The 26291-nt window shown below is 48.1% G+C and overlaps 11 protein-coding genes across 11 annotated transcripts; 7 read left to right on the top strand and 4 right to left on the bottom strand.

The window, feature by feature from the left end:
- Positions 1–23: 23 nt before the first annotated feature.
- Positions 24–1466, top strand: BC939DRAFT_478058 (ribosomal protein S25; the record flags this gene model as incomplete). Its single annotated transcript, XM_051558731.1, has 3 exons — positions 24–26; positions 745–804; positions 1173–1466. 3 exons carry the CDS (start codon positions 24–26, stop codon positions 1464–1466), a joined length of 357 nt encoding a protein of 118 aa, XP_051411077.1.
- Positions 1467–3474: 2008 nt separating this feature from the next.
- BC939DRAFT_454716 (uncharacterized protein) lies at positions 3475–5761 on the top strand. Its single transcript, XM_051556098.1, has 6 exons — positions 3475–3999; positions 4093–4155; positions 4238–4568; positions 4668–4923; positions 5008–5197; positions 5295–5761. Exons 1-6 carry the CDS (start codon positions 3817–3819, stop codon positions 5601–5603), a joined length of 1332 nt encoding a protein of 443 aa, XP_051411076.1. The 5' UTR covers positions 3475–3816; the 3' UTR covers positions 5604–5761.
- Positions 5762–6001: 240 nt separating this feature from the next.
- Positions 6002–7877, bottom strand: BC939DRAFT_398336 (hemolysin-III related-domain-containing protein; the record flags this gene model as incomplete). The annotated part of the gene is made up of 2 exons (XM_051552420.1): positions 6002–6872; positions 7768–7877. 2 exons carry the CDS (start codon positions 7875–7877, stop codon positions 6002–6004), a joined length of 981 nt encoding a protein of 326 aa, XP_051411075.1.
- Positions 7878–9336: 1459 nt separating this feature from the next.
- On the top strand, positions 9337–10150 carry BC939DRAFT_478054 (uncharacterized protein; the record flags this gene model as incomplete). The annotated part of the gene is made up of 3 exons (XM_051558730.1): positions 9337–9451; positions 9821–9945; positions 10040–10150. 3 exons carry the CDS (start codon positions 9337–9339, stop codon positions 10148–10150), a joined length of 351 nt encoding a protein of 116 aa, XP_051411074.1.
- Positions 10151–12296: 2146 nt separating this feature from the next.
- Positions 12297–14336, top strand: BC939DRAFT_198023 (uncharacterized protein). Its single transcript, XM_051550587.1, has 4 exons — positions 12297–12948; positions 13031–13091; positions 13197–13403; positions 13508–14336. Exons 1-4 carry the CDS (start codon positions 12481–12483, stop codon positions 14194–14196), a joined length of 1425 nt encoding a protein of 474 aa, XP_051411073.1. The 5' UTR covers positions 12297–12480; the 3' UTR covers positions 14197–14336.
- A 58-nt stretch (positions 14337–14394) lies between these two features.
- On the top strand, positions 14395–15356 carry BC939DRAFT_504116 (uncharacterized protein; the record flags this gene model as incomplete). The annotated part of the gene is made up of 3 exons (XM_051560485.1): positions 14395–14561; positions 14702–14906; positions 15051–15356. The coding sequence occupies 3 exons, from the start codon at positions 14395–14397 to the stop codon at positions 15354–15356; spliced, it is 678 nt and encodes a 225-aa protein (XP_051411072.1).
- Positions 15357–15528: 172 nt separating this feature from the next.
- Positions 15529–17649, bottom strand: BC939DRAFT_454702 (mitochondrial carrier domain-containing protein). The gene is made up of 7 exons (XM_051556097.1): positions 17261–17649; positions 17090–17142; positions 16820–16971; positions 16618–16713; positions 16272–16511; positions 16014–16180; positions 15529–15918 (listed from the first exon to the last, which is right to left on the bottom strand). Exons 1-7 carry the CDS (start codon positions 17477–17479, stop codon positions 15670–15672), a joined length of 1176 nt encoding a protein of 391 aa, XP_051411071.1. The 5' UTR covers positions 17480–17649; the 3' UTR covers positions 15529–15669.
- A 583-nt stretch (positions 17650–18232) lies between these two features.
- Positions 18233–19513, bottom strand: BC939DRAFT_454699 (uncharacterized protein). The gene is made up of 3 exons (XM_051556096.1): positions 19304–19513; positions 18927–19205; positions 18233–18833 (listed from the first exon to the last, which is right to left on the bottom strand). The coding sequence occupies exons 1-3, from the start codon at positions 19472–19474 to the stop codon at positions 18294–18296; spliced, it is 990 nt and encodes a 329-aa protein (XP_051411070.1). The 5' UTR covers positions 19475–19513; the 3' UTR covers positions 18233–18293.
- Positions 19514–20531: 1018 nt separating this feature from the next.
- BC939DRAFT_197878 (uncharacterized protein) lies at positions 20532–21727 on the top strand. Its single transcript, XM_051550583.1, has 2 exons — positions 20532–21608; positions 21704–21727. The coding sequence occupies exon 1, from the start codon at positions 20764–20766 to the stop codon at positions 21391–21393; it is 630 nt and encodes a 209-aa protein (XP_051411069.1). The 5' UTR covers positions 20532–20763; the 3' UTR covers positions 21394–21608; positions 21704–21727.
- A 485-nt stretch (positions 21728–22212) lies between these two features.
- Positions 22213–25353, top strand: BC939DRAFT_197911 (uncharacterized protein). The gene is made up of 5 exons (XM_051550584.1): positions 22213–23179; positions 23269–24551; positions 24632–24744; positions 24994–25177; positions 25275–25353. Exons 1-4 carry the CDS (start codon positions 22358–22360, stop codon positions 25011–25013), a joined length of 2238 nt encoding a protein of 745 aa, XP_051411068.1. The 5' UTR covers positions 22213–22357; the 3' UTR covers positions 25014–25177; positions 25275–25353.
- On the bottom strand, positions 25346–26067 carry BC939DRAFT_454689 (uncharacterized protein; the record flags this gene model as incomplete). Its single annotated transcript, XM_051556095.1, has 3 exons — positions 25346–25442; positions 25464–25570; positions 25657–26067. 3 exons carry the CDS (start codon positions 26065–26067, stop codon positions 25346–25348), a joined length of 615 nt encoding a protein of 204 aa, XP_051411067.1.
- Between the last annotated feature and the right edge of the window lie 224 nt (positions 26068–26291).

Below are 26291 nucleotides of genomic sequence, written 5' to 3'. Positions count from 1 at the left end.
AAAACCCCTCTCTTACAATCACAATGGTTAGTCCGCAGGACCCTGAGGCTGATCCAAATTGGATACATTGCAACCCATCCATCGATCCATCGATCCATCGAACTCATATGGGCTAATCAAGGCATAGTGCAGCATCGACCAACATGGAGACAGGACGACGACTTTGTTTCCGGTGTACCAATTGAAAAAACCATCATCAGCACTGGTGAACAACAAAAAAAAAAAAAAAATACAAATATTCGACGGCTTCATCTATAGTCAAGAACTTGCTCGTCTTGCCCCCCTCGACTAGTCAGCATACCACTTGCAGCTACACCCATATCCATTGTTACTAGAGCATTTCGATAAGTTAGAATCGACTGAATTCTGGATCCTGAGACAGCCTGAGAGGGGAACATATTCATTCCTCTTGGTCGATCGCACGCTTTAGCGAGTCGTCTGGTCTACTGATAACAATTGACACTCAGGACTTCTCAGCGAAACACAGATCAGTACATGAATTCATGGAAGTATTAAGACATCAACCAAGCTGGATCAGGACGGATTCGATCTGAAGCAGGATAATCGACCCAACCGTCTATTCTCATGGACAATATACCGATTTACCAGTTGTCTGGAGCTTGCTTTAATTCATTCCACTCGACTTCTCGAATTCAGGTCCTCTGATCCGACCCGGACTTGTTTGCTCCAGTCACATTAACCCTCGTCTTCCCTTTGTCTTTAATTGCTCGCTGCTGTTAATAGGCCAAAAAGGACGTCGCTGCCAAGCCTACGTCATCCTCGGGTGGCAAAGCCAAGAAGAAGGTACATGAACGGTGCCTGGGACGGGAATTAGAACGATACAAAACTCGAGTGAGATGGCAGAAGGGGATATTGGAGGTGGTGAAGGATACAGCGCCAGGGCGGGACAATGTTTTCTTTTTGATTGAGCAACAGAAACAGGATTCTGGAGTCTCGGCGCTTTATTTTGGGTCTTCTTTACGACCTCTGTCCTTTCACCAAAAACGACATGGTCGATTACAACTCTTTTTCGTTGTTCAGCTTCGTTCTTTGCAAAACCAACTTGCATTAAACGGCCAAGAAGCGCTTGTTTGGAAGGCATTCAACGTTTCTCTAACGCTCTTCACCAATCCCTCTTTTTTCTATACCCTTCACTCTCCATCGCTCCACAGAAATGGTCCAAGGGAAAGGTTAAGGACAAGGCTAACAACGCCGTCATCCTCGACAAGGCGACCTACGACAAGCTGATGAAGGAGGTGCCCACCTACAAGTTGGTCTCTCCCTCGGTCTTGGTCGACCGTCTCCGCATCAACGGCTCGCTCGCTCGCGCTGCCATCCGCGAGTTGGTCAAGTTGGGCGTCATCGTCCCCGTCTCGACCCACGGTGCCCAGTGGATCTACACCCGCGCCACCGGCGTTGAGGAGGAGAAGAAGGCTGCCAAGAAGGAGGCTGCTGATGAGGAATAAACACGCTCTTTTCGTTCTCTCGCAAGACAAGACAAGAAAACGTATTTCGTTGAGCTCCATCGCCGGCTTTATCAATAAAATAACAACTTGAAAAACAGAGAAGATATTGAACTGGGCTATGTAAAAGAACTTCATCATGCATTTCAGAGTCATACTTCAAATGGAGTTTGGATATTTCGACTTGGTGCGCGATTCGTGGTCAATGCTGTTATTCCCCTGTCAACGGTGATCGCGGAGCGCGTTTGCTTTTTATTCCCTGTCGTCACTCTTCCCTATCGCTTGTATCGGATCCAGCTCTTTATCCAAGGGGCTCCAGATCGTATGCCGTCGTAGATTCTCTAACACAAAAAAAGGCTCGATCTTGCTAATCAAGTTTTACTTGAACAAGATGCGTCATGGCCGGCAAACAGTAGCATGCTACTTGTTCGACAACAGAGTGCATCCCATAGAAACGCGTCTGTCTTTAATAAACGTATGTCTCGTGTAACAATGCCTCTTATATAACACCATACTGTCCATTGCCTCAGATTGAGAATACGCGACGTTACAAGACTCCTAATCAGGACTTGAGGCGCGTCTTATCGAACCCGATTGCCGGACCGTTGTGCCTCGTGTTGGATCGAGTCTCGAAAAGAACGGGACCATAGCCTCACTTCCAGGCGCCGAAGGGAGGTCATGGAAGGAATTCAGAGGTCGGATTTCAATCAGAAGGACCCAAGATCGGCCCACAGACATTTACTTCTCAATAGACAACTGGTGCTCGATGTACTCCCACGATCGCACGCCTTTGAGGGTCTTTGTCAAGGGGAAAGCACTCTATGAACTTTTGCGAGACAAAGGACAGCAACTTTGACGATGCATTCGGTGGTGCTTGGCATATCTATTTGTGCTGTATGGGCCGTTGGTCTCCGTTAACAGTCTTTAGATTTGCCTCTCCTGCACTGGTTTTTTCCAGGATAAGGGCAAGGGCAAGGACATCTTCAACGGGTTGAAAGTATCCCAAATAATGACACTCGTAAACCAGAAGACCCTCCTGACGCCAAATAAGATAGTGTAAGGGCCATCTGGGTTTCATCTTCACGAGGAAAACAGTGGTAGCAGCGACCAAGAAATATGTTCATTCACTCTTTCCACGTACTATCGCTCGCCCGCTTCGTTATTCCCCCTCCCCTAGTTTTGGGGACGATCTCGACACTATCGCTCACAAAAGTATGTAACTGTAGACCTAGCACAATAGAGTATCGGGCCAGTGTTTGAGGAAAAGACGAGTTTGATGTAGTCGCTCTTGGACTGCCTCCTATGGGTTACAGGAGGTTGCAGATAGGAAAAAGGTCTCGCTTATAGCAAACGCTGTGAAGCCTCTCATTCAGGTCACCTCTGGGGAGCTTGAGCATAACAAGATGCGTGGGTGAGGCGATCGCTTCAACACCGGCTCCAGCATCAACAAGGGGTACCAGTCCCTAAACTACACGACCACCGTCGATTGCTGCGATAAGTACCAGGAAGAGTGCCGTCTTGAAACAGACGCCATTATTTTACTAAGCATAATGAAGCTGTCCCTCAACACACAGATCGAGCAGGGATACGGTGATGGTGCTGTCGCTGGATTAGTAGTCCAAGGGTGGCGCGTCGAGGCGTACTACATAATGCTAGAGCATGGGTCTATGTGCGAGCTCAGGAGCTATAAGTTCGATATCATCACCGGCAACAGTCAGTTTTCTTGTCTCCCGACAATATACCCGATGCTTCTGCAAGTAAAGGCATGTTAAGGAACAAGTTATACACAGTTTATTGGCTACTGAGACCTACCAGTTAGTAGTCCTTTCCCTCCTCTTGGTTGGCTAGCTATCGGCCGGGAGCACTATGGAGACACCGCGACCGCCTACGTCTTCAGTATGGTCGCAAGATGCAGCATTCCTGCGGCTTCCCTATGACATCTCGCTTATTAGAGTCCCCAATCCAGCAGCTCGACGCCTACGCCCGAGAGGACCACATGGATCCAGAGGATGTTGAGGGGTTCTAAGGAAGCCCAAGTAGTAGAGTGTACAATATCGTTTTGGAATGTCAAAGCAACAAATCATATCGATAAAAAATAGGCAGCGCGTAACACTTGAACCTTATCCGTCCTGCTTGGAAAGAGGTGGCTGCCATGGACGATGAGCTCGACAAAGAGGGCGGTAAAGATCTTGCTTGACTCGTCCATCGCTTTCTGCTCCATCCTTCACACACGGTCTCTCATACCTCCTTCCTGCTAGAGTCCTCAACCTAGCTTGTACAGAGATCATTCCTGCTTTCGACCTAACTCTGATCACGTCCTATAAACATTAACATCGGATCTTCTGCATTCCGCATGAGCGACCAGGAGTACCAGCAGGAGAGCACTGCTGCGGCAACAGCTGCAAACAGCTCTGGCGCGCCGCAAGTGGCACAGCAGAATATGCAGTACGTCGAGGAAACCGGCCGTTGGACATACACGGACGACGAGGGTGTTTCGTTCGAGTACGACGAGAACTTGAAAGCCTGGTTTCCTATGGTAAAGTTGGCTAATACGACGCGGTGGTTTTAGAACGTTTGGTTGCTGAGATAGCAGTGGATGCTAACACCCTCTTGGTGTTTGGTATACTAGTTTAACGAGCAATTGATACAGGCACAGCAATCCGCCTACGGCGAGACAGTCCCCGATAGCTTTGTAAGCTCAACTGCGTTCGAGATCGTTACTCACCACGTATCATCTTACACCTAACATCGCTTCTTCCGTCCTTCAACTGCAGGAATCGGTATACGCCGAGAATGCAAGGCGACAGAAGCGCAAGAAGAACGATATTGACTACACTGGAAGCAACGCGACTTCATTGCCAGTAGATCACATTGGCGAAGATATTGACGGATCGGATTTCCCGCCCGGATTAGAGTCGATCCCTGGACGAGGCGAGGGATCCGACAAGCAGAATAAGAGACAGAAGCACAATAATAACAACAAAGGCGAGCGGAAACCAAAGCCGATCTCTTCGGTCTTTGTTACAGGATTGCCACTAGATACGGATGTGGATGAAGTTGTGGATGTGTTCAAAAAAGGGGGTGTCTTCATGGAAGACGAGAAAGGTAATAGCATCTTGTTTTAATTTTGCTCGCAGACCGTCTGCATTGCCAATGGCGAATGCGGTGTACTGACGTCTGATCATTTATTTTGATTTGATATAGGAAATCCAAAGATCAAGCTGTACACGGATAAGGAAGGTCGCAGGAACGGCGAGGGATTAGTCACGTATCTGAGACCAGAGTCCGTCGCCCTGACGGTCGATCTTTTGGACGATACAGAATACCGGCCCGGTGTTGAGAAGGGACGGATCCGTGTACAGCAGGCGCAATTCAAGGAAAAGGAGCGGCCAGCAGCACCGGCTTCACTTTCAGAAGACCGCAAAAAGAAGGTCCAGAAGAAGTATCAAAAGTTGGAAAAGTAAGTTGTCAAGATGGCTGTCGTTGTATTGTAAACTCAATGTGGGATCCTTGGTTTTGACCATACTGTTATTTGAGCGTACAGGAAACTGGATTGGTTTGAGGACGACGAAAACTTGGTCAAGGCCGACAAGTGGAACAAGGTGTGCATCCTCAAACACATGTTTACGCTTCAGGAGCTTGAGGCCGACCCGTCGCTGCTTCTAGATCTAAAAGAGGACATTCGGGAAGAGTGCGAGAAGCTAGGCGAAGTCACCAACGTGATCATCTACGATGTACGTATTTCCCTCATACCTGCTCCCTCTTCATTTCATTCAATCCTTCGGCGATGCTGGAATCAGAGCTAATATTCCTTTTTGTTGTTAATTATAGCATCATCCAGAAGGAGTGGTATCTGTGCGGTTCAAGGACAAGGAATCAGCAATCCTCTGCGTCCGCATGATGTCTGGCCGTTATTTTGCAGGACAAAAAGTCGTGGCTGAGATCTATGATGGACATTCGAAATATGAGGTTCAAAAGACGAAGGAAGAACTCGAAGAGGAAGAGAAACAGCGGTTGGATCGGTATGCCAGGTGGTTGGAGGCTGAGGAAGAGAAGGAGAAGAAAGGAAAACAAAAGACAGACGATGAAGCAGACGGTGATACAGAGCAGACGATCGCGGCAGATGCTCCCACGCCATGAAACAACGGTAGATGTCGATTATACTGCTTACGGAGGAAACTCATGGTCATCATGGAAACGACAAATAAAAGGGCATTGCTCAAAAACCTTTTTTTGTGTGTGTGTGTGTGTGTGTGCGTGAATAAACTTTTATTCTATCCGGTATAATAGTATCCTCTACAAATTGCGAAGAGGATGTAGATGAAGGTGTAGATAGAAAATAGCGAGGCTAGGAGAGGAGGCGAGAGGAGATGAGCAGGGGTAAGTGTGTAAAAATACAGTTATTAGTATTCGTGCAGTGTTGCGTGCGCAAAAATGTCTATGTGATGGTTTAAAAATGGAATGTGGATATCCCGCATCGTCCTTCATTGTCTTCCATGAAGCTTCCTCGAGGCATAAGCCTTTCTGTTCCTCGTCTTTTATGCGGTCGCAACGGCCGTTGCGGTCGGGAACCACGACGCCGAGGCACCGCCCATGACGGAATCCTGCATGCCCTGTCCTGCAAACAAGTGCTCGTGCTCGTACCCGCCATAAACAGCTTGGCACCCGAATGTGTATCTCGCATTATAGAAGTGTACCATCGCCATGTAGTGATAGTAGATGCCTGCCACCACAGCGACATGCCAGACCTGATGCGAGTGGCCCCATCGGTCAAAGACGCCCGGGAAGCGCTTCTCTGGGAAGCGGTGTCCATAGAACAACAAGCCGGTGAGATAGGCGAGGCCAGATTTAAAGAATGGGAAGATGAAGCTAAAGGTGTTTGAGAAGCCCTTCACGTACGCCGCATAGCTGAGGGGGACGACTCCAGAGCAGGCCATGCCGACGAAGATAAAGATACGGAAATAGCGGAAACTTGGCAGGTCAAAGAATGGGTAGAGCGGCAAGATGCATCCTACGATGCCCATGCCGAAAGAGAAGGCCAAAAAGATCCATTTCTCGGCATCGCAAAAGAATCCATAGTGCAGGGTGGCCATAACCGAGGCTGTGATGAGGACGCCGATGCCAATGTAATCGAACGTGGCGGCACATCGCATGACGGGCAGGCGCGAGTGGCAGAGGAAGGTGTGGTATAGAGTCGAGCAGATCAGACACTTGGAGGCGGCGAGGAAGAAGAAGAGGAAGACAGCGTGGTCCCAGAAGGAGCCGTGCTCCAGGAACGTAGTGTGGATGTAGAAGCCCAGGGCGATGAGGCCGGCAAAACCGAGCATATGGGTCCAAATATTGCAGGTCTCGTTATGGATCCGGAAAATGCTCCACAGACATTGACGCTTCGAGGACAGGAACCGGTACCTGTTTTATGCGAAGGAAATAAAGAAATGATAAAAGAGATGCGTCAGTGCAGTTTTCTTTTCCTTTTTCCGGGAATGGAAAAAGAGACCGGAAGCACAGCAAAAAGATGATTCGTCTGTCCTCAAAAACGTGCCCAAAGAAGTGAAACAGGAACCACAGGAATGAAAAGGGACCAGTGGGGACACGCCCTATTACCCACGTCTTCATGAATACCACCAACCCCTAGATTGATTGTGGTTGCTGCGGTTCTCTCTTTTCTTCCTTCCTCCAGGGATCAGCAGAGGAACAAGAGTTGCACAATCAAGAGGTTTATCAAAAGATCTGTCGAAACAGAAAACAAGCAGCAAAAAAGAAAGACAGGCTACACCTGTCCGTTTAGAGATATGCAATGCATCTCAACATGCAGACTAAAACAGTTGGGAACTTTAATCTACCCTGACGTGCGGATTGTACCAAGGGGGAAAAAAAACAAAGCAGCAAAGAGAGCACCAACAAAGCGACAAATCACCTCATAAAGTGCGGGAGGGACAATGAGTAAGCTTGAGAGGAATGCAATTGTAAACATTACTCTGACACCCGCTTATATTCTCACGCAAAAGCAAAGGGACAAAAGACATCCATCAATATGCCCAATGTTGTTGGGCCCCTCCATATTCGAAAATTAATCCTTCTCCACTCTCTGGAAGTCGGAGAGGAGGAAAAACAAAAAAGAGTGGGGCGATAAGGTTTCATTTCCATGCTCCTCTTGATTGACTTGAAAAATAGAATAGAATAGAAAATGGCATCATTCTATCATTTTGTGCAGGAGAAAAAGGGTGTACGACGAAGAGAGGGACAGGAGCGGCGACAATACCATGGTCATTGACACAGATAGAAATATAGATTGTCAGCTTACCCTGTGTGGATATAGGGGTTGCTCTGCCACTCCTTGGGCAACTCTTCGAATCGTAGCAATCGCTTAGCTCCCTCGAAAGCCGCCTTGGAGGCATCCCAGGTCTCGCTCATTTGATTCTCTACCACTCGCATAGTCTCATTAGCAGAGGCCTTGGTCGACCGCCAAGTGGCCGCAACGGTCTCGTTTGTCTTTGAGAGGGATTCCCCGAGGCTGTCTTGCATGTTGTGCAAGAGATCGGATTCGACCTCGATAAAGGCGTCAGGGCCAAGTGTGGAGTGAGATGGAGATGAGGAGGTGTGAGATCTGCCTCGAACTGATGAGGAACTGGACTGCGCTGTTGAATTTGCTACGAGAGGGATAGAGGATGTGCTTGTGGTGGCTGTGGTGGTAGTAGTTGAGGAGGAAGAGGAAGCCCTGCCTGGCCTCTGGCGGAGTGTCGGCGCCATGGTGCGTATGTGCGGGTATGTAGGTGTGAAGTCCTCGTTGAGAAAGGGTATGTACTCTAGTTTGAGCTAATGTGTGGGGATAGTGAAAGTGGGAAGGAGGGAAGAGGGAGAACGGAAGAAGGATGAAAGAAGAGGCAGGAGGAAGTTGAACGGAATAAAGGAAGAAAGGAAGAAGAAAAAGAAAGAAAGGTGTACCTCATCATTATCTTGACTTCACCTTGTTCGTTGCAAGGTGTCTATAAACCACATTTAAAAAACCACGCTATATTGCACGAAAACTGTACAGGCCAATGCCTGAGCTTGGAGAGGAGAACGTTGCCCGGGCTACGCTCTTCAGGGAAATGTCTACCTGCTTGATTTGCTTGCAATTGTTTACAGTAGCGCTTCCTTTTGGCCCAGCGGATCATCCTTAGTAACCATCGTCATTAACCTCGTGCTATGTGGCCATAGCCCATCCTCTAAAGCTCCTCTGTCGTCAACCATGACGATGGCCATCTCTCGTTTTATTGTCCTCGTCGTTGTTGGTGAGACTATGTTCCTCTGCTGCAGGAAAAAACACAGGAACGATGGGATGAGGCAGTAAACCTAAATTACATTTTGGTTTAGAATGGGTTCAGTTCCGATAAAAATACAACAACAGTTACTCGTAGGTACTCCGCGCATTGCTGCTGACAAAGAGACATTCCCTTTTCAACGTATAGGACTTGTACGTGTTTACATTGGACCATCCACATCCACAGCGTCTGTGGTCCATGGTTTGCACATAAAAAAAAGTGCTCATCAGTCCCTGCCTTTTTTGGGAGATATACCATCCTTATTCATGACAGGGATCCATGTGGCCCCTCATTTACTTGTCTGTTCAGTCGCTCCACACCCGTCAAATAGGACAAGGCTAATGAGCAAATACCAAAAAAAGGTTGAGCGAGCACGGACTTGACGAGGAAAATGGGGTTTATGAGGCTTTGACCAGTTATCATCCCTCCGTTGTGTTCACCTTGTATACTGAAGGTCCACGCGGAATCGGGGAGTGGTCGAGCATAAGCGAGATGTATGTATCTCTGTGGTATAGATGCTGACCATCAGACACAGACCATGAGTAGAGCACAAGCACCCGGTGATACCAATGGTCCTCAAACATAGATTAAGGCCAAAGTCTGCGATCAATGTCGGCGAACAGAAGCCGGAGCCTATTCAGCCTCCGCAACGATTCGTGTTCTTTGTGTCCTTTATCTCTCTAGGTGAAGCATTCGTCTCTACAAGACGTCCTTTTCTATCTGGGCGCAGATCGCCTCCTAAATGGCGTGCGCGCATTATCGCCCTTTGTCCTTATTGACATCCTCATGCGTCCTTCAGGACCCTGACCAGGCTCTATCTACTGTCGACCTCCTTTGTTGCGTCCCCATCTCGGAGCGAACGATTTGGCAGCACTAAGCAAACAGAGGGAGCTCCTTTTTCGACTCCTAGAGCAGCAGACGTAAAAGATTTGTAAGAAACCTGCAGCCTAGAGTCCTCGCCTGAAAACCATGGCTCAAAAAAAAAATATCCTTAGTCCAAGCGATCCTAGACCTAGGAGCAAACAACAAAAAGAATATAATACGTTTCTTTAGCGTACCTTCACTTGGAGGAGTACGGGTCAAATTGTCAAAAGATTAGAAAGCTGGCTATTGCTTACAATGACTTTGAGCTCCCCGATGTTCCTGAGTCCGATCACGGCCTTACGCTCCACCGCTATGTAACACACACACCCATCTATCATTTAATTCACTGCAGCCAGGGCTAGCCTCACGAGGTTTCCCAACTTAATGCTGTCCTCCTCGACCTCTCAGTCTCTAGCGCTCAATCTCCCTGCTCTATTCGTCTTTAACGTGGTTGTACTGACTTGCAGGTGCTCCCCCTTGACCGGCTCTCGCGTTCGTACCAGTCCACTCGCCAAGTAGGCTGTATGCCGCATCTATCGACGATCGCCATGAAGCCGGGTAATCGGCGTGGCCCAACCCTGAGAGAATATCCGTTCCATTTAACATCTGCCTCCTATTGTCTACTACATGGCTTCCAGATTCTCAATCCAGCATAAAGCGCGACGGTTTAGCGTTTGGATTTGACACGACGAGCTTCAATCCCGACCTATGTGTATTGTAGCTACGCGCATAACCGATTTGTAATGTTGCTGACAACCTGGTTTTAAGCGGGGCTTCCAAGGCTACCTTATAGTGTGCGAGTTTTGTTTGGAGTGCGTTTTTGACGAAACCCAGTTTTCTACAAAATTGTATGGCTTTTTGAAGTAATACTTTACGATGCTAATGATTTTACCTTTTGATCACAAAGGAAATTAAAAATACGCGTTTCCGTTCTTTTTTCTCAGCACAAGAATAACCTTATTTTTTGTGTAAATGAAGGCCCATTGGCCGCATACTACCTGGAATCCCTTAAGTAAAGGATCGATGATGGACCCGATCGAGGAACTCTTGGATCTCTGTTGTCATGGTTTAGTCATGGCTTAGTCATCTCCAAGTCCAAGAAGCTGGTCGATGACAAATTCTTAATATCATGAATGTTTACCCCTTCTCTCCAGCAACACTTGAGACATATCCAAAGGGCCCGGCCCTCTGTGTGCTATTTGATTGTGAGCTGCTCCTGAAGTAGCCGTCCTGAATATAAGAGCGAACTGATATAAAGTATGAAGACACGTCCTCTGGATGAATTGGAGAATACACAATGACCGCCCTTTGTCCTTTAATATAAAATGCGCCGTGGGCCTGGTCCTACGATCCATAAAGCTCCTGTGGACAGCTCATTATGCTAATGAAAACTATTACCAGTTTTCTCCGGTGTCCTAAAGGCATTTCAATTTGCCGTTAAAGTCAGGAAAGAAATGTGTATAGTGACAGACGCTTGGTAATCTATATATCGATAACGCAAGTTAATTAATTTGCATCCAAAGAAACCTACATTATCCTGGACACAAAACAAGAAACTGACAATATTCTATCCGACGTGTGAAGTGGCCGTTAACTTCAAAATGGCCTCGTCGTGAGGCGAGTACAGCGAAGTAAGAGTTTTTAAGCACACCTTTCTCTTTAAAACCATCGACTTGTTGGATGTAGTGTTTTCGGAGACAACCGATTGAACATGGTGTTGTCGCTATTGGCTTCCTAGGTCTGGATTGCATTAGGTGGTGCAGATCTAGTGAGTTCGGCCTTGATCCTCGCTACGTCTTGTTCAATGTATCTCTGAGTAGAAAGGTCTCGGATAATTTGGATAGCAAATGAGCGACATTCCAGTTTTTCTGTCGTGTTCTGGAAGCCATCGAAGACACTGTATACTACTTATAGCGGCGACGCCTGGCAGGTACTTTCTTATTCTAAATCATGGAGAATACCTTTACGTTGTGTTGGGCAAACGCTGTATTCCAGCATCGTCTTCTAGCTGTATCCAGCCAAAAGATGCAGTCTTATCTTCCAGTATATGGTAGTAGTGGAGCAGCGCAACAGCATGTGCTGACACATCGTTTTTACTGGTGTCAAGGGCGTGCGGCGCGCGTCTGATATCGTTCGGAAGCTTTAAACTCTCTGACGTGCAAAAAGTTAATCCGCCTAACAACTCGACGACTGTCCACCGACTGTACATAAAAGGATGTGTCATTTCGCGGACAGCAAGACCTCTAGCGCCTTTCCTCAACGCCTTGTGGCAGCTTTTTTCATTTTTTTAATATGAGATTTAATCTCTTTCTGTTGGAATACTTCGAAAGAATGAATGAAATGTGGATGATGACTGTGAACGCGCGGATAGCAGTTATTTATTGAATTACTTTTTTTATCTCTTCAAAAACGAGGTTTGCCCTAATAGGGCTTATTATATCGTTCCACAGGGGTAGGGCGGACGAAGAGTGTCTGCAGCGACATCCAAGACTCTAAAGAGCAATTGGAGAGCCAGGATTAGGGGCTGTGGCTACCAGAGTTGGAGCACATATTCCAGTTTTACCATGAAGCAGCAGCCGTGGAACTGAAGTATCACAAAGGTGCTGTTAAAAAGCGTCCCAATTTGGAGGTGAACCAAAGAACAATTTATTTTATAAGCAGGCTAAGGTTGCCTGGGCTACCATCTGAATCGACTCTGACGGCCGCCATCATCCCCCCCCTTGACACTTTGACATTGCTTTCCTCCGCAGGTGGAAAAAAACCAGTTCAGGAGCCCAACCAAAAATACTTTAAGGACTAAAAGAACCTGCCCAGGAATCATCATCAGTTTACACAGCCTCATCTGAACAATGGAAGTGAACAAGGACGAAGCCTTACGATGTCTGGAGATTGCTCGGCGCCACCTGAGCTCAGGGAACTATGCAGCTGCTCGTAAATTCGGCCTAAAGTCGACCACACTTTTCCCGACTCCGGAGGCAGAAGCCTTCGTATCGAGGGTGGTCAGTGAAGAGAGCACAGCGGTGCCAGCTTCAGGGGCATCGTCAGCATCAGAGGAACCCACACCGCATAGGACAAAAAGCTCGTCGACTGCAGGGGGTGGAGGACCTTCGGCTAAGGGGACTTCGTCTGCGCGATCGAATACGACGCCATTGAGGTCACGGTCGACGCCTGTGGATCACAAGCCCGTGGAAAGGGATTATACACCAGAACAGGCAGCAGCTGTCAAGGCGGTTCGATCCTGTGGAGGGGATTTCTATAAGATTCTTGGGGTCAATAAGAATGCGACGGATGCGGAGATCAAGAAGGCGTATCGCAAGGCATGTTGCATGGTATTTGATCTAGCACAGGTGCATGGTTTTCCTGTATCAACTGGTTGTTAACAATGGTGTGCTATTTTAGGTGGCATTGCAGATGCATCCCGACAAGAACGGCGCTCCAGGTGCAGATGAAGCTTTCAAGAGTATGTATTCGAAAGACTCAATTGACTTGGTTGGCCCACTGTGGATCGGTTGCCTTTCCTTCATGCTTAATGAATTTGTTCTCACTGGGAACGTTTCTGGTGTAGTTGTATCCAAGGCATTCACAGTACTCAGCGACCCCCAGAAGCGAGCGATCTTTGATCAACATGGACCAGAAGATGGCAGGGACTCAAGTGTCAACTACGATCGTGCAACACCGACAGCACAGCACTTTAGCTACTCACGGCGAGGAGAGGAGATCTCGCCAGAGGAGTTATTTAACATGTTCTTTGGTGGCGGAAGCTTTGGAGGATGTAAGTGCCTTCAGTTTTAGTTATTATTGCGCATCTTTTTCCACGGCCTTTTGCTTTCAGCTGTTCTAAATATGCTTTGACTACCTCCTTCCTTTTGCATGCAGCATTCCACTCGACATCATTTGGAGGACCTGGGCATGGGGGTAGATCAAGGGCCCAACAAACACATCACCATCAACAGCGCCAACAGCACTATCGCCAGCAACATCAACAACAGCGCCAACAGCGTGCCAATGCAACCGCTAATGCCGGTTTGGGGAGCAGCTTTGGCAGCGTGATCCAGCTGTTACCATTGATCATCCTCATCCTCGTAACTATGAGCTCGGGCTTCTTCTCTTCGGACTCGTCGTCTTCATCATCGCAATCGAGCTCGATCCTAAACGACTTTTCGTTGCGTCCAAGGGATACTTATACGACCGCTCGACACACGGGTTTCAGGAACGTGCCTTATTTCGTCAATGAAGTGCGGTTCATGAACACATATTTTCCAGGACAGCAGTTTGAGTTCAAGTCATCGGGCGCACGGCAGATCAATGTGAAGGCGGATCATGTCACACTACAGGGTCGGAGAGTCGGGCCATTGTTCAAGCGGATGGAAGATAATGTGGAGGTCGCCTATCTAAGGGAGATGCAGAATAGATGCAAGGAGGAGAAGCGGAGGAAGGATACTGCGCTGAATAAGGCGATGGGGTTCTGGGGTCCGGACCGAAAGCTGTGGAAGGAGGCACAGCGCATGACGACGCCGAGTTGTGATGTCGTCAAGGAGAAGTATGGGAAACAGTATGTTCGTTGAAGGCGGGACGGTCCTCTGAGGCGATTGACCAACATACCAGGGAGCTCTCTCGAATAAAAAGGCCATGTAATTTATGCGGAAGAAAGAGCTTACTCTTCACAAGTCGTCAGGTGATGGCCAAAAGAGTCTTAAGGCATGTGGACAAAGGGTGGAGGCAAAGGGTTTACTTACGCCTTCGCCCATTCTTTCTTGCACACCATGTCCTTCGCCTCCTTCAATCCACTGAGTATCCGTAAACCTCAGCATGAAAGCCCTGCCGGTAGCACTGACAAGGATACTACTACCAGCAATAACAACAACAACAACAAACAGCCTCTGGACGACAAGCGGATATATGTTGGCAACCTAGACCCAGCCATTGACGAGTAACCGCTACCTTCTTCTCCCTCCTTTCCCTTGGCAAACAGCTTTCTAAACCCACCTCAATCTTCTTCCCTCAGAAGGAGCAGCACTCATCTAACCAGCCTATTTTTCCCAATTGGAATCTCATCAACCATGCGTGCAGGTACATCGTCCTCAAGCTGTTCTCGCCATTCGGCAAGATCACCAAGCTCGACTTTATGTTCCACTGGCACGGACCCAAGAAAGGCACCCCGCGCGGATACTGCTTCCTCGAGTTCGAATCCGCAGCCCAAGCAGCCGCCGCCATCAAGGAGATGAACCGCAAGGCTATCAAATTGCGTCCTCTAAGCGTCTCCCTTGCGAACATGGTGTGTCGTCCTTCTCTCTCTCTCTCTCTCTTTCTCTCATATACACACACGCACATACCATGTCTCACAGGGTACTGATATTCAGCCAAAAACAAACTACCAGTCTCCTTTATTAAAAACAACAACTAACCAACCCCCAATTAGGCGCCTCCAAGCGCCGATAGCGAAAAAGGCCGCAAGCGTATGCTTGATCCCAATCGTCCTACAGCCTTCTCGCTTCTGAAAGCAGGCGGAGCCCTGAAGAATGCGTCCACGAACGAAAAGATCAAGGCCATGGAACGGAAACTCGCCCAGATGGCTGAACCTCCCAAAGCGTCGGCTCCACCGGCACATTCGTCCTTGCCTCCCAAACCGGCCGTTACCATGTCGACCTCTAGTCGACCACATCGGGACGCAGGAGTAGGGACGACATCAGCGTCTTTGACCAATAAGAGACATAGACCGTATTAAGACGGGGGATTTGGGTAATAAACATATATAACTACAACAACACAGCAACGAATGCTTTTGTGGAATATGGCAATGGTGTCTATATTAGCGTGTAAAATCTATGGAGAATGGAATGAAAACAAGAAAGAGAGGGAGATGTATGGAAGTGAACAAACTTTTAGAGAGCAAAGAAAAAAAAAAAAAAAAAGAGAAAAAAGAGAAAGAGAGAAAATAACAGTATCTATAATGCTTTGTATGGCGAATCCCACGTTCCACCCTTCCTTTTTGCTTTTTCACGAATCCAGCTGTATAAGCGTGTGTGCGTCTATGATGTTCAACTCGATCCGTAGGGCCCATATGGCCATTGCCCGAAATGCCTCATATTCTCCTGAAGATGAAGCGCCTGCTCATAAAACACAAACATGATCGCGCTCTGCAACGCCGTCCAAAACACTCTTGGTCCCACACCGCGGAAAAGTCCAGAGATGACGCCCTGATGCTTCAGGTTCCATTTCAGTCCATCCCAGATCCCGACGTAATACTTTTGTGTCATCGCTGTAGACACATTAGAGGGTATTGAGGCCTATAAAGAAAAGTAAGAATATTAGGAAGATGGGTCTATTGACCCGGAGTAAAACTTGGAAATTAGAAAAAAAAAAAAAGCCTGGTAGGGCTTACCGAGGGCTTCTTGACCTGTGTTTGTAACAGCGTCTTCATGACATCCAAGGGAGTCGTTAAGAACCCTGCCAGGCCTCCTGCAATTGCTCCACATGCAGTTTCGACCGGTAGTGACATCTGACCATCAGGACGCGCCTCCCACTTCTTTGCTTCGGCCTTGAATTTCTCTATTGGAAGTTGCCAAGACCAGGGAGTCAGTCAATAGCATATTAACTGATCGGACATAGCCTCGACCCTGCCATTTATGGCTATCCTTACCATAGAACGCAAACTGGAGTGCAGAGAAAGGAACGTCTCTCATCAGCGTTGCTCTATATCCTTGGTACAGTGCACCGACACCGTCGTATTTAACGATCATCTGGAGCGCATGCCATGTGTTCTTGTAGTTGTATCCGCTTATAAAAGATGGGTTGTTGTACCGTCCTTGCAATTGCATTCTCGTCTTGAGTACTTCCGAGGGCACATAGATGAACGACGCAATGAAATCGCCCAGTGATCCTAAAAAAGCATTTTATGAATCCTGGTCAGTGGTCGAAAATGAGTCGCGACCGCATTTTTTTTTATCTGTCTGTTCTCCCAAGACGATACCAAAATCGCCTGTTACCTCCTGCTAAATGTGCGATTGTATCTGGACATCCGGCCGCGGTCAAAGTGCGTTTGGTATATTCGTATGTTCCAAAGTAAAGTGTCGTCCCTGGCACTACATGATAAAAGCATGAAGTCAGTAAACGGAGGTGATGAATTGCGAATACAAGTGTCTAGGTAGATATGATCCCATAACATTGAAAACATTAATGGACACCTACGTGAGCCGGTCATGGCTGGGGCGACACCACTGTACAATCCTCGGGTGATTCCCTCTTCTCTGAGAATGGTGCCGTAGGCATGGAACATGTTGTGGTATTTAGGCGGGCTGGCGGATGGTTGTCCCTGCAATCGCGTCTTGACCGTGTCCACGCTATTGGGGATCAATTGAAGGATAACAAGGTTGATGATTTACGCACGTGCGATTGGGGATGCATATGCTATGCACAAGCAAGGGTTTGCTTCAGTTTAGGAATCGATCGCAAACATACCTGTGCATGAGAAAGTCGGCAGTCGTTCCTCCGAGTCCTCCGGCGATCAGGACCTATTGAGAAAGAAAAAAACGATTTCATAAAAAACAGTGGGGTCAAGGTGAGTTCAAGTTGAACCGGATGGCTGAGTTCCAAGACACAGCTGCGCTCCAAGTATCCAAGTACACATACATCGATGTAAGGAGGATCCGCCTCCGCCTCCTTGTCGATCAGAAGAGGGGCCAGCGAGCTTTTAATGGGATCTGAAGGCAACTTTGAAAAGATGGTGAGGGTATGGTGATTGCTGTCGCTGGTGTTGTTCCGACTACTGCGATTCCCGATGTTGTTTCCGCTGGTAGTGGTGTCGGTGCTGACGAGGCTGGCTGGCGAGGTAGAGCCATTCGAGGACATGGCTCTTCGGGAGATGAGATGTCGGTTGATGTGTCCGTTGGCGATTGTCTGAATCTAGCGGGAACAAGGGGAAATGTAGATTGAGTGGAGAGTAAACCAGAACAGGAAGGGAGAGGAGGAGGAGAGAGGGAGGTTTTCTGGGCGGAATGCGTAAAGAGAAGGAAAGGAGCAGGCCGAATCAGGCACGGAACGAGAGGGTCTGTCTGAATACGAATTTCTATTTTCAAACAAGAACAGGGAAAAACGCGCTCAGGCTGGCCAATCACGTTGCGGGAATCCTCTCTGGTGTGTTGCCGACAGCAGAAAGTGCTTTCGTCTGCTGGGGTTCCAGCTGGGAAGTGTTCATGTGGCACCAGCCGCTGGAGGGCTGTCTCAATGGGACAATCCTATATCATGGATCACCCACTGGATATATTTTAATAGAGGTTGAGTCGCACTTACCGCCTTTCCCGGCTATAATTCTCGAAACTCATTGCTGGTCAATTTTGACGACGCTCTGCAAACAGACAGAGCCGTACCGCACTTGAGCCTTGTACCACAATCAAATCAAATCCCCACTCCCACTCCTCGCCACCGCCACTGTCACTGCCACAAACAATTGACGATCGCCACCACTCCTGGCCACCGCCACCACTCCTGGCCACCGCCACCACTCCTGGCCACCGCCACCGCCACCACTTCCCTCTCTCTCTCTTGGTATAAATACCCTATTAATCCTTACCAATGAACATCATTTAATTATCTATTCATCCCCTTGACCTTTACTATTGCACGCTCACAATTGACAATTGACACTATTGTAGTTTGACTAACTTTATTCACTGGCACTTACGCCCTGCCGGAGTACGGCTACCAAGTCCTTTGGCTTAAAGGGCAGTGGTGTGCAGCAAGGCTGCCGTTCCTTTAAAGTACAAAAGCGTGCATTTCTTTTTTTGCTTTTTTGCAAGGTCGAAAAGCGTCTCCAGATCGGCATCAAACTGTGCCTGGGTTTCTTCCCATTCTCGCTTCTGCCTGGCCTCTTTGACTTTCGCTTTGGCCAACTTCTCAGCCTCTTCTTTTTCAGTCCTGTGCTTCTGGAGCATGAGCTTGAGTCTGTCGGAAAGCATGGACTCCAGAGGGAGGTAACCATTGTCGTTGCCAGTGGTCGCTCCCTTTGATTTTTCCTGAAATTTTTCATCTGCTGGGTCACCGTGGTAGCTGATCTCCACTTCGCAGTAGATCCTTGGTACAAGATACATATGCTTGCAAGGCTCTTTGTGCCGATCATAATCATTGCAGGTGCAAGAAACGATGGTCTACATATCTTTGTTTGTATGGATCGAATACACCTTGCTGAAGTCAGAGAAAGACAGCACTGAAAATTACAATGTAACACAGCGAAAGTAAAGAAAATTAGAACACAAACTAACTATGCACATGGGGAAACATTGTTCACAAATGGATTTACCTTTCCGTCCTGAGATGGTTCGGATACCATGTCCTTGGCATCAACGAATGGTAGCGCCATTGCCTTTGCTCTTCTTGCCAAAGCAGCTTCAGACAGTGTCAGGGGTTGTAGTCCACGACTGATTCTGTAGTATGATGTCCTATAATCAATGTCCACCGTTCCTTGCAATAAAAAGATCAGATCATCAGGACGCAAATCTCTCTTGTATCCCAAGTATTGTCGCTTACATGTCTTGTGCCAACTTTCGACTAAATTGTTCGTGTTAATATGCTGATTGTTCTGATAACGTAATAAAAAAAACGTGTAATTTGTTAGTTGAAGGGTGAATGAGACAGATGCGGCGTATGGGGAAGAGAGGAAAAGAAACGATTTATCACCTCTCTCTGGTAAAGGGCCCATTTGGCCAACCTTTCGGGTTCCATCCAAGTTTTGATGTAGGCGATAAGTTCTTTCGCATGAGCAAATCTCCTTTGAAAGTCATTCCACTTTTCCTGGAGCGCGGCCTCTGAGTCGGCATTTCGAATTGCTTTCAAACCAGGGCGCATCATGTCGCTATCGGCCACCTTTGATCAGATAAAAGAGTAAGTAAGTACAAGCCTGGATAGATGATATGTGATGCCTCCGAGGGGTTGTGGAGCATTAAAAAAAAATTCAATCAAAAATGGTGCGTTTGATTCACTCACGTTGTGCAGCCTTCGCAAATTTCGCTCCCATGCTTGGCCGACATGGAGGGCGCAGAAGTAGATGTCCATTGGTGGCAGCGGGAATGCCTTCTTTAGTGCTTCCGACTCAGCAACAGAACAGTCAACCATGAACTTCGAAGCTCGAAGCCCACACTCGGTTTTCAACCACAACAGCCACTCTGTTACAATGTAGCTGCAGTTGAACGGCATAGAAAGTGAATAAAAAAACAAGGCAGCATCAAAATGGGCCAATTGAACAGGAATGAGTAACATTCTTACCTAGATTCTGAGTTGCAAACCATAAACGCGATCGGAATGCCAGCTTGCACTGTTCGGTCCTTGACGAGGATGGTAAACAGGTACGCCGAATTGAATATTGTGTCGTTGTTTGGGCTCGTCTTTAGCGTTTAACTGTTTTGTGTGTCGAGTCCATGCACACAAAAATGGTGTTGTTCTTCATGACCTACGGAAAGATCAACCTGAAATAGCAAGTGTTGAGGTTTTTTAGGCAGTGTTCAAGAGGCAGCGGTTTGTTTGCAAGCGATCTACACACACATACTTTCAGCCGGAACTTGGAACACCATGCAAGCAAGTAATGCTCGCGGTGTGCTTCAATTGCATCCTTGAACGGTTCCTTGAACATGCTTTTGCCACCTTCGTCTTTGATTTGCTCTAGCCAAAGCTGCACACTCCTGATGGGACTGAGCGCCTTCCGAGATTGATCCGTCTGGCTACGGTATAAGACTGCTCGAACGTTGTCATACAGCATATACAGGCATGGAGGCACCGCAGCAGGATAAGCTTGGTCTTCAAGCTATTGCAATGAACGATACGACAGTTTAATGGTTGCTAATCAGAATTGCAGTATGAGCTAGCCGCAGTATGACAGTATGAAGTGAGGTATGAGTGTCACGACGAGTGAGGGGATAGCAATGTGATGGGTACCAAAGTGATGAGGAGACGCGACAAGGACAAAGTACAGAAGTACACAGAGAGAGGACAACAGTATCACCTTATTGAGCTGCCACTTGCTTAAGCGAAGACGAGCTTTAATCGACTTCCAGTCTTGATTTTGTTCGTCCCTGAAAGAATTTTCATCCTGTGTAAGCAAGTGCACGGACCATGAGGCTGGTGTCGCGGATGACGCGTGCAAAATGATGCCCTTGGCTGGGGCATACTCTCTTGCTTCTCATTCAGTCCTTCCACCCTTCCCTACTCTGCACTGCCGATGTAAAACAACAATGGGTCTAAAAGACTGGTTCCCATTCATCCGTCGGAATGGTTATGATCCTTCGGTCATCCACGTATCGACGATGGAGACGGCCATGGGCATTCGAAAAGGTCGAATCGATGTCTTGTCCTTTTATTCCGTGATCAGGAACACCTATTCCTACAATACTCCCGAACGGGCTCATGCGATCCTTGGACAACATTTGATGCGCTTTGGCCCCAGGTCGAACCTGGTTCTATACGTCGATGGAGGACAAGCTGTCGAGAAGCAGCACACAGCCGAGATTCGCAGGGCTTCTCGGGAAAAGGCAACTGTCCAATGCACGAAAAGCCTGGACGAGCTCGAACGGCACATCAACAACAACCTCAAACCGCGGAAGCGCCATTTCACCGATGTCAGGACCAGTCTGGCCGCTACATTCTACTGGACATCGCCTAACCGCCAAGCATTCCTCACATACATGAAACAAGCTGGCTGGACAGTACGGATCTGCGATACGGAAGCGGATCTTGTGATTGCCACTGATTGCGGACCCGATGATATCGTCATCTGATATGTTGGCCTATGTTTCCGTCTGTACTCTGTGGCGTCCCATTTCGAAATACCTTGTCCTGGTATACAAGCTCGCGGATGTTTGTCAGCAACTTGGATTGTCTCGAGATCATCTCACTGCCCTCGCCGTGGTATCATCGAATGACTACAACAAGAACATCTATTCGCTCGGCCCGGCCACAAACTAGTCCATCATCAAGAGTCTCAATGCGCAGGGTAACACTCAAGTGAAACGTAAATGATTATGATTTGTGGTCTTGGGATACGTCAATAGAATATGCTCTTATTTTTTATATTTTTTTTTCTCGTAGACACAGAGTCCATCGTAACTGCATACTTGGGCCACATTACAGTCTCGACCAAGAACACAACAGGCGAGACATTCGATGTCGCTCTGCGAGTCTTTGTGGACAAGAAGCAGACTCTTGTCGACCCCCAAAACGCCTCTACACCTGGCCTCTCATTCAATGATCTCCGTAAGAGGTTCCGAGACCTTCGTTCCCGACACGAGCAACTCAAGAAAAGCCGCCCGCCCGAGAGGAGGTAATATTTATTTTTTTCTGATTGGGGGTGCATGTTGCTCTCTACTAGGCATCATTAACGACTAGTTTAACTAACCATTTTTGTTTTTGTTCAATATAAGTAGCACCTCCAAGGAACAGATTGTGCGTCTAAGATCATCTCAGGCCCCAAATCGTTTCGAAACGGTTGAGTCGCCAGCACCAAAACACTCTAATGCATATATCAAGACTCCTCGGCAGGCCGTTCAGCCCCCTCCCCTTGCCCAACCAGTTCCAGGAGCACAATCGCAGCAGCTCGCCTTGACCACCCAAGGTTCCTCTTCTCCTCAAGAGCAAGCTGGTCATCCTCCCTTGTCACGGACTCGTATTCCCCAGCATCGTCATCGGCACTCGTTTAAACGACGAGAGAGGACTCAGGCTCAGAAGCGACCACCCCCACCCAAGATGAAGCAATTTGTCGCTAAGCCTTACAAGGAACCGGAACACAAGCCTGAGAATCCCAAACCCAAGCCGAAACCCAAGCCGAAACCCAAGCCCAAGCCGAAATCACTGTCGACATCGGCAGTGACGAAGGAGAAACTAACAATCACTCGGTTAATGACCTATCAGCACCCGACGACCTCTTTGTATCTTGGTACTTTATTGGCCAATGTCAAGCGCGCACTTCCGAATCAAGACGGTCTGCAACAAGAGGTGATGGCTATCCATCAGAAGGCTCCGAGCGAAGCGGCACGCATCAAGCGCCAGTGCCAGAGGTTGATCGGGGAGTACATCGAACACTTGGTCAAGAAAGGACTTGAAAGCCTGGATGCCGAGGAGCGGAAGTTTTTGGATCTTCTCTGTCCGAGAGTCAGTATGAAGGATGTCAAGGATGATGCCGATGATGCTATGGAGGATGACGAGGACAGGGACGAGATTGTTAGCGTTATGGGGGAGGACGATGACGAAGAGGATGATGGCGATGAGGACGACACAGATCTGGAAGGATCAGGCAAGGATGACAAGGAGCAGCGGCAGTTCCTTTCGAACTTTTTAACACACCTGTACTCCGGCAACTTCCCGAAATCTGCTGGTATCGGGATCAAGGTCGATGCGTTCATCTCTCGTCTTGAAGGTCTTGATCTGTACACTCCACCGCGGACTTGGTCAGAGATAAACAAAACTCTGCCATTTACTCCCAAGGACCTGGTGCGATCTGTAGTCGGACAGTTGAAAGCCGAGCTAAAAAGGATGTATAAGAAGGGAACTTGTGATCTACACAAGACGGTAAGAGTTGAGGTGCCATGTCATCAACGCAGATGTTCAGGAATCCTAATAAATGTATCGCTAATTCTTTTCATTCTCTTTAATTGCAGCTGAAGAAGAGGGCGAGCAAGGGGTTGCTGAAGAGGTCTAACGAGGAAATTCAGATTCGGGGTGATATATCAGCAGTTGAAAACTACGTCGCGCTGAACAAATTGACCCAGAACCCCCGAGGGATTGCGCCCATGACTACGTCGAAGCAACCCTACATCGGATTTACCGAGAGGGAGTTGGCTGGATTTTACTTCAAGAGTGGAGGAAAGCTGAAGGAGAGGCTTGTGGAGCTGGTGTCCAAAGATGGAGGCCTCGCTACTATACCAGGGATACAATGGTGGATAGGCGCAAAGGAGCCAGGTTTCTTGTTCAAACACTTTGTCGCCGATATCGATCCACAGAATTTGACGAGTCGCCAGAAAGGAAAGGCTGGTCATCGAGCTGCGATCAAGTTGTGGTCCCTCGATGCTCTCAGGAGCCACTTGCAAAAGTTGGAGGAGCCCGGATTCCAGCCAGGAGAATATGCCGAGAAAGGGTATATTTCAAGGGGCTCGTTGCTGACGGATGGTTTTGAACTGTATCTGCTCGGCTTCAAGTTGAGGGAACTGCAATGTGTGCGGTACAGGAGACTGCCGGCGGATCGCCTGCCACCACGGATCACGTCCACGGTCGGAGGGGTGGACTACTATTTGCAGGAAATTCGGCATGTTATCCAGACCAAGGAGGATGTTGCATGGTTGTGGCCCGAGATCGACCCTCACGATATCAAGATCCTCACGCTCAATGCTAGACAAGCGTTTGTGGTGGGTGCATATGCATATCTACCGGAAGATCCAGATGCTCACTATAACCTCACCGTCAACCAAAAGGCGGTACTCCAACCAGTGTTCCGGTACAGGAGGTGGTTAAAAGGAGAAAAGGAAGCGACTCCCGACAAGCAAATAGAGTCGATTGCTCAAACCGAATCCCAACCACGGCTAGAAGGAGAAAAGGAAGCGACTCCCGACAAGCAGAAAGAATTGATTGCCCATATCGAATCCCAACTTCCACCCCTCCGAGGTCCAGGAGCCAATCTCTTTGATTACGTTAAGGAGCTGGAGAAGGTCGAGGAGCGGCTCTCCGAGTTTTACAACGGGAAAAAGAATCGATTCAAGAAGCATGCTTTGGACATGGAGAGGGCCAAGCAAGCGGAATACCAGGCTATTGCAGCGAGTCTGCTCGGTATCTTAGGCGGAAGCATCGGCCGACATCGGAACCCTGCAAATCCAGTGTTAATCGGAGTGGGTCTTGGACGATTCAAGAGCACCGGGCGCCTGTCATCGCTCCATTCTTCATTTTTGGCATACTTATCCCGTTGGTACGTATGCCGTTTGCCACCATCGCAAAGAGTTCTAACGTTTGATATCTGCACATGGTGATAACACGTTTATTCCTTTATTTTTATCAAGGTGCGGTCGTTGGGCTATATCGTAGTTGGACTAAACGGATACTACACTTCGAAAAAGTGCCCCGATTGCGAAAACTTTGTGGCCCAGGTGAACATCCGCCAATTTTACTGCATCCACTGCAAGAGGTGTCACCACAGGGACGTCATGGCCGCGGAGAATATTGTGCCTTTCATATAAAATTGCTCACTGAGCTCAGGACAAAATTTTTAGCCTAGGGTCAAAAAACGGGCCAAAAGTTCATGTTATGGGCCACAAGAAATAACACCTGAGTTCTTAAGCCATGACAAAACTAATCCTCGATGTTTTGGATCTTTTATTTTGCACCAAAATATCAAGTGTTAGCTTTTGTCCCTTGACACCCACCCCGCCTAACAATTTTAATCGGGCACAATTTTATGTGAAAGGCACAATATATCCGGACCAGAAGAGACCTCTTTACCTACAGCCCAGGACGGCAGACGGCGGGTACCCTGTAATTTTGTCATGAAAACAGGACTATCTAGGCGCTATCTACGTCATTGTAAATTCATCAACGCCCCCTGTAATCAGCACGCGCGTGTGTGTGGCCGTACACACAAAATGCTAAAGTTCCATCTTTCTTCTTTTTTTGCTATTAGTGGCGCTGGTTCCAACAATCGCCCCTTCGGCCATCTCTTGCCCTGGACTTCTTGACTCCATCCATGGTTATCTACCATCTGCCGTGACGGGGTGAAGATAGAGTGGTCGTTCCTGGTGCAATAGGTACTCTCGGGCAATGTTGGACATGTTTTCGGCCGCCATCACATCTCTGTGGCGATACCGTTCACAATGGGGGCAGAAGAGTTCTCGAAGGGTGACTTGGGCCACAAACCGGTGGCAATCCGGACGTATAAAACTCGTTGAGACCCACCACAATGTATCTGAGAGACCGAGCCTAAATAAAATAACAAAATATGTTATTCATTGGCGCTCACTCCTCTGAAGACATTCTCGATGGTACATGGTGAAGAATTTGCTTACCAATGGGACGAAATACGACAAAAATGAAGAGTGCAGAGATGACAGTCGACTGGAGCTTCCGAACTGACCGAGGCCCACACCGATCAACACAGGATTGTCATCCTTGCAGCGCTCACCGATGCTGCCACCAACAATCCGGAGTAGGCTGTTGGCAATAGCCTGGTACTCGATGTGCTTGGCTCGCTTCATATCCCAAGTGTGTTTGTTGAACCGATTATTGTTACCATTATAAAAGTCCAACAGTCGGTCCTCGACTTGTTCAAGCATCTCGATGTAATTGGTGACGCTCGCCTCTGGACCTCGAATAGGAGGAGGACAGGACTCGATGTCCGCGATGGAGTCTGATTGACCCGCTGGAATCAACTGCTTCTCGTCCTCAAGCCACCGTCTGTATCGGAACACAGGCTGCATCACCGCTTTTTGGTTGACAGCAAGATTATGGTGGTGGGCTTTCGTGAGTTCTATGGCTTTCGTGAGCCCTATCATTGTTGGTGGCGTGGTGGTCGCTTGTTGTTCCAAAGTGAGTCTCTGCATAACATCCTGTGGTGTTGTTGTCGAGGAAGAGGTAATAGGGAATGAGTCTTTGAAGGACGGAGGGGCTCCTTGCACTGGATCCTTGTCTTTGCCCGATTGTG

This window comes from Gamsiella multidivaricata, assembly GCF_025024155.1.
Source record: "Gamsiella multidivaricata strain RSA 2152 chromosome Unknown BC939scaffold_42, whole genome shotgun sequence".
NCBI lineage: Eukaryota > Fungi > Mortierellomycota > Mortierellomycetes > Mortierellales > Mortierellaceae > Gamsiella > Gamsiella multidivaricata.
This window is presented reverse-complemented; position numbering and strand designations above follow the sequence as displayed.

Bases quoted from the DNA above. Each gene is read 5' to 3' on its own strand.
- BC939DRAFT_454716 (XM_051556098.1), top strand. From the start codon at position 3,817: ATGAGCGACCAGGAGTACCAGCAGGAGAGCACTGCTGCGGCAACAGCT. The intron at 4,156-4,237 runs GTAAGCTCAACT...CTTCAACTGCAG, and splicing joins AGACAGTCCCCGATAGCTTT to GAATCGGTATACGCCGAGAA. The intron at 4,924-5,007 runs GTAAGTTGTCAA...TTGAGCGTACAG, and splicing joins AAGTATCAAAAGTTGGAAAA to GAAACTGGATTGGTTTGAGG.
- BC939DRAFT_198023 (XM_051550587.1), top strand. From the start codon at position 12,481: ATGGAAGTGAACAAGGACGAAGCCTTACGATGTCTGGAGATTGCTCGG. The intron at 12,949-13,030 runs GCATGTTGCATG...GTGCTATTTTAG, and splicing joins TCAAGAAGGCGTATCGCAAG to GTGGCATTGCAGATGCATCC. The intron at 13,092-13,196 runs GTATGTATTCGA...TTTCTGGTGTAG, and splicing joins TGCAGATGAAGCTTTCAAGA to TTGTATCCAAGGCATTCACA.
- BC939DRAFT_454702 (XM_051556097.1), bottom strand. From the start codon at position 17,479: ATGTCCTCGAATGGCTCTACCTCGCCAGCCAGCCTCGTCAGCACCGAC. The intron at 17,143-17,260 runs GTATGTGTACTT...CTTTCTCAATAG, and splicing joins CGGATCCTCCTTACATCGAT to GTCCTGATCGCCGGAGGACT. The intron at 16,512-16,617 runs GTAACAGGCGAT...ATGCTTTTTTAG, and splicing joins AATCGCACATTTAGCAGGAG to GATCACTGGGCGATTTCATT.
- BC939DRAFT_454699 (XM_051556096.1), bottom strand. From the start codon at position 19,474: ATGATGCGCCCTGGTTTGAAAGCAATTCGAAATGCCGACTCAGAGGCC. The intron at 19,206-19,303 runs GTGATAAATCGT...TTACGTTATCAG, and splicing joins GGGCCCTTTACCAGAGAGAG to AACAATCAGCATATTAACAC. The intron at 18,834-18,926 runs GTAAATCCATTT...TGTAATTTTCAG, and splicing joins AACCATCTCAGGACGGAAAG to TGCTGTCTTTCTCTGACTTC.
- BC939DRAFT_197878 (XM_051550583.1), top strand. From the start codon at position 20,764: ATGATGCCCTTGGCTGGGGCATACTCTCTTGCTTCTCATTCAGTCCTT.
- BC939DRAFT_197911 (XM_051550584.1), top strand. From the start codon at position 22,358: ATGAAGCAATTTGTCGCTAAGCCTTACAAGGAACCGGAACACAAGCCT. The intron at 23,180-23,268 runs GTAAGAGTTGAG...CTTTAATTGCAG, and splicing joins CTTGTGATCTACACAAGACG to CTGAAGAAGAGGGCGAGCAA. The intron at 24,745-24,993 runs GTGAACATCCGC...CAAAATATCAAG, and splicing joins GCGAAAACTTTGTGGCCCAG to TGTTAGCTTTTGTCCCTTGA.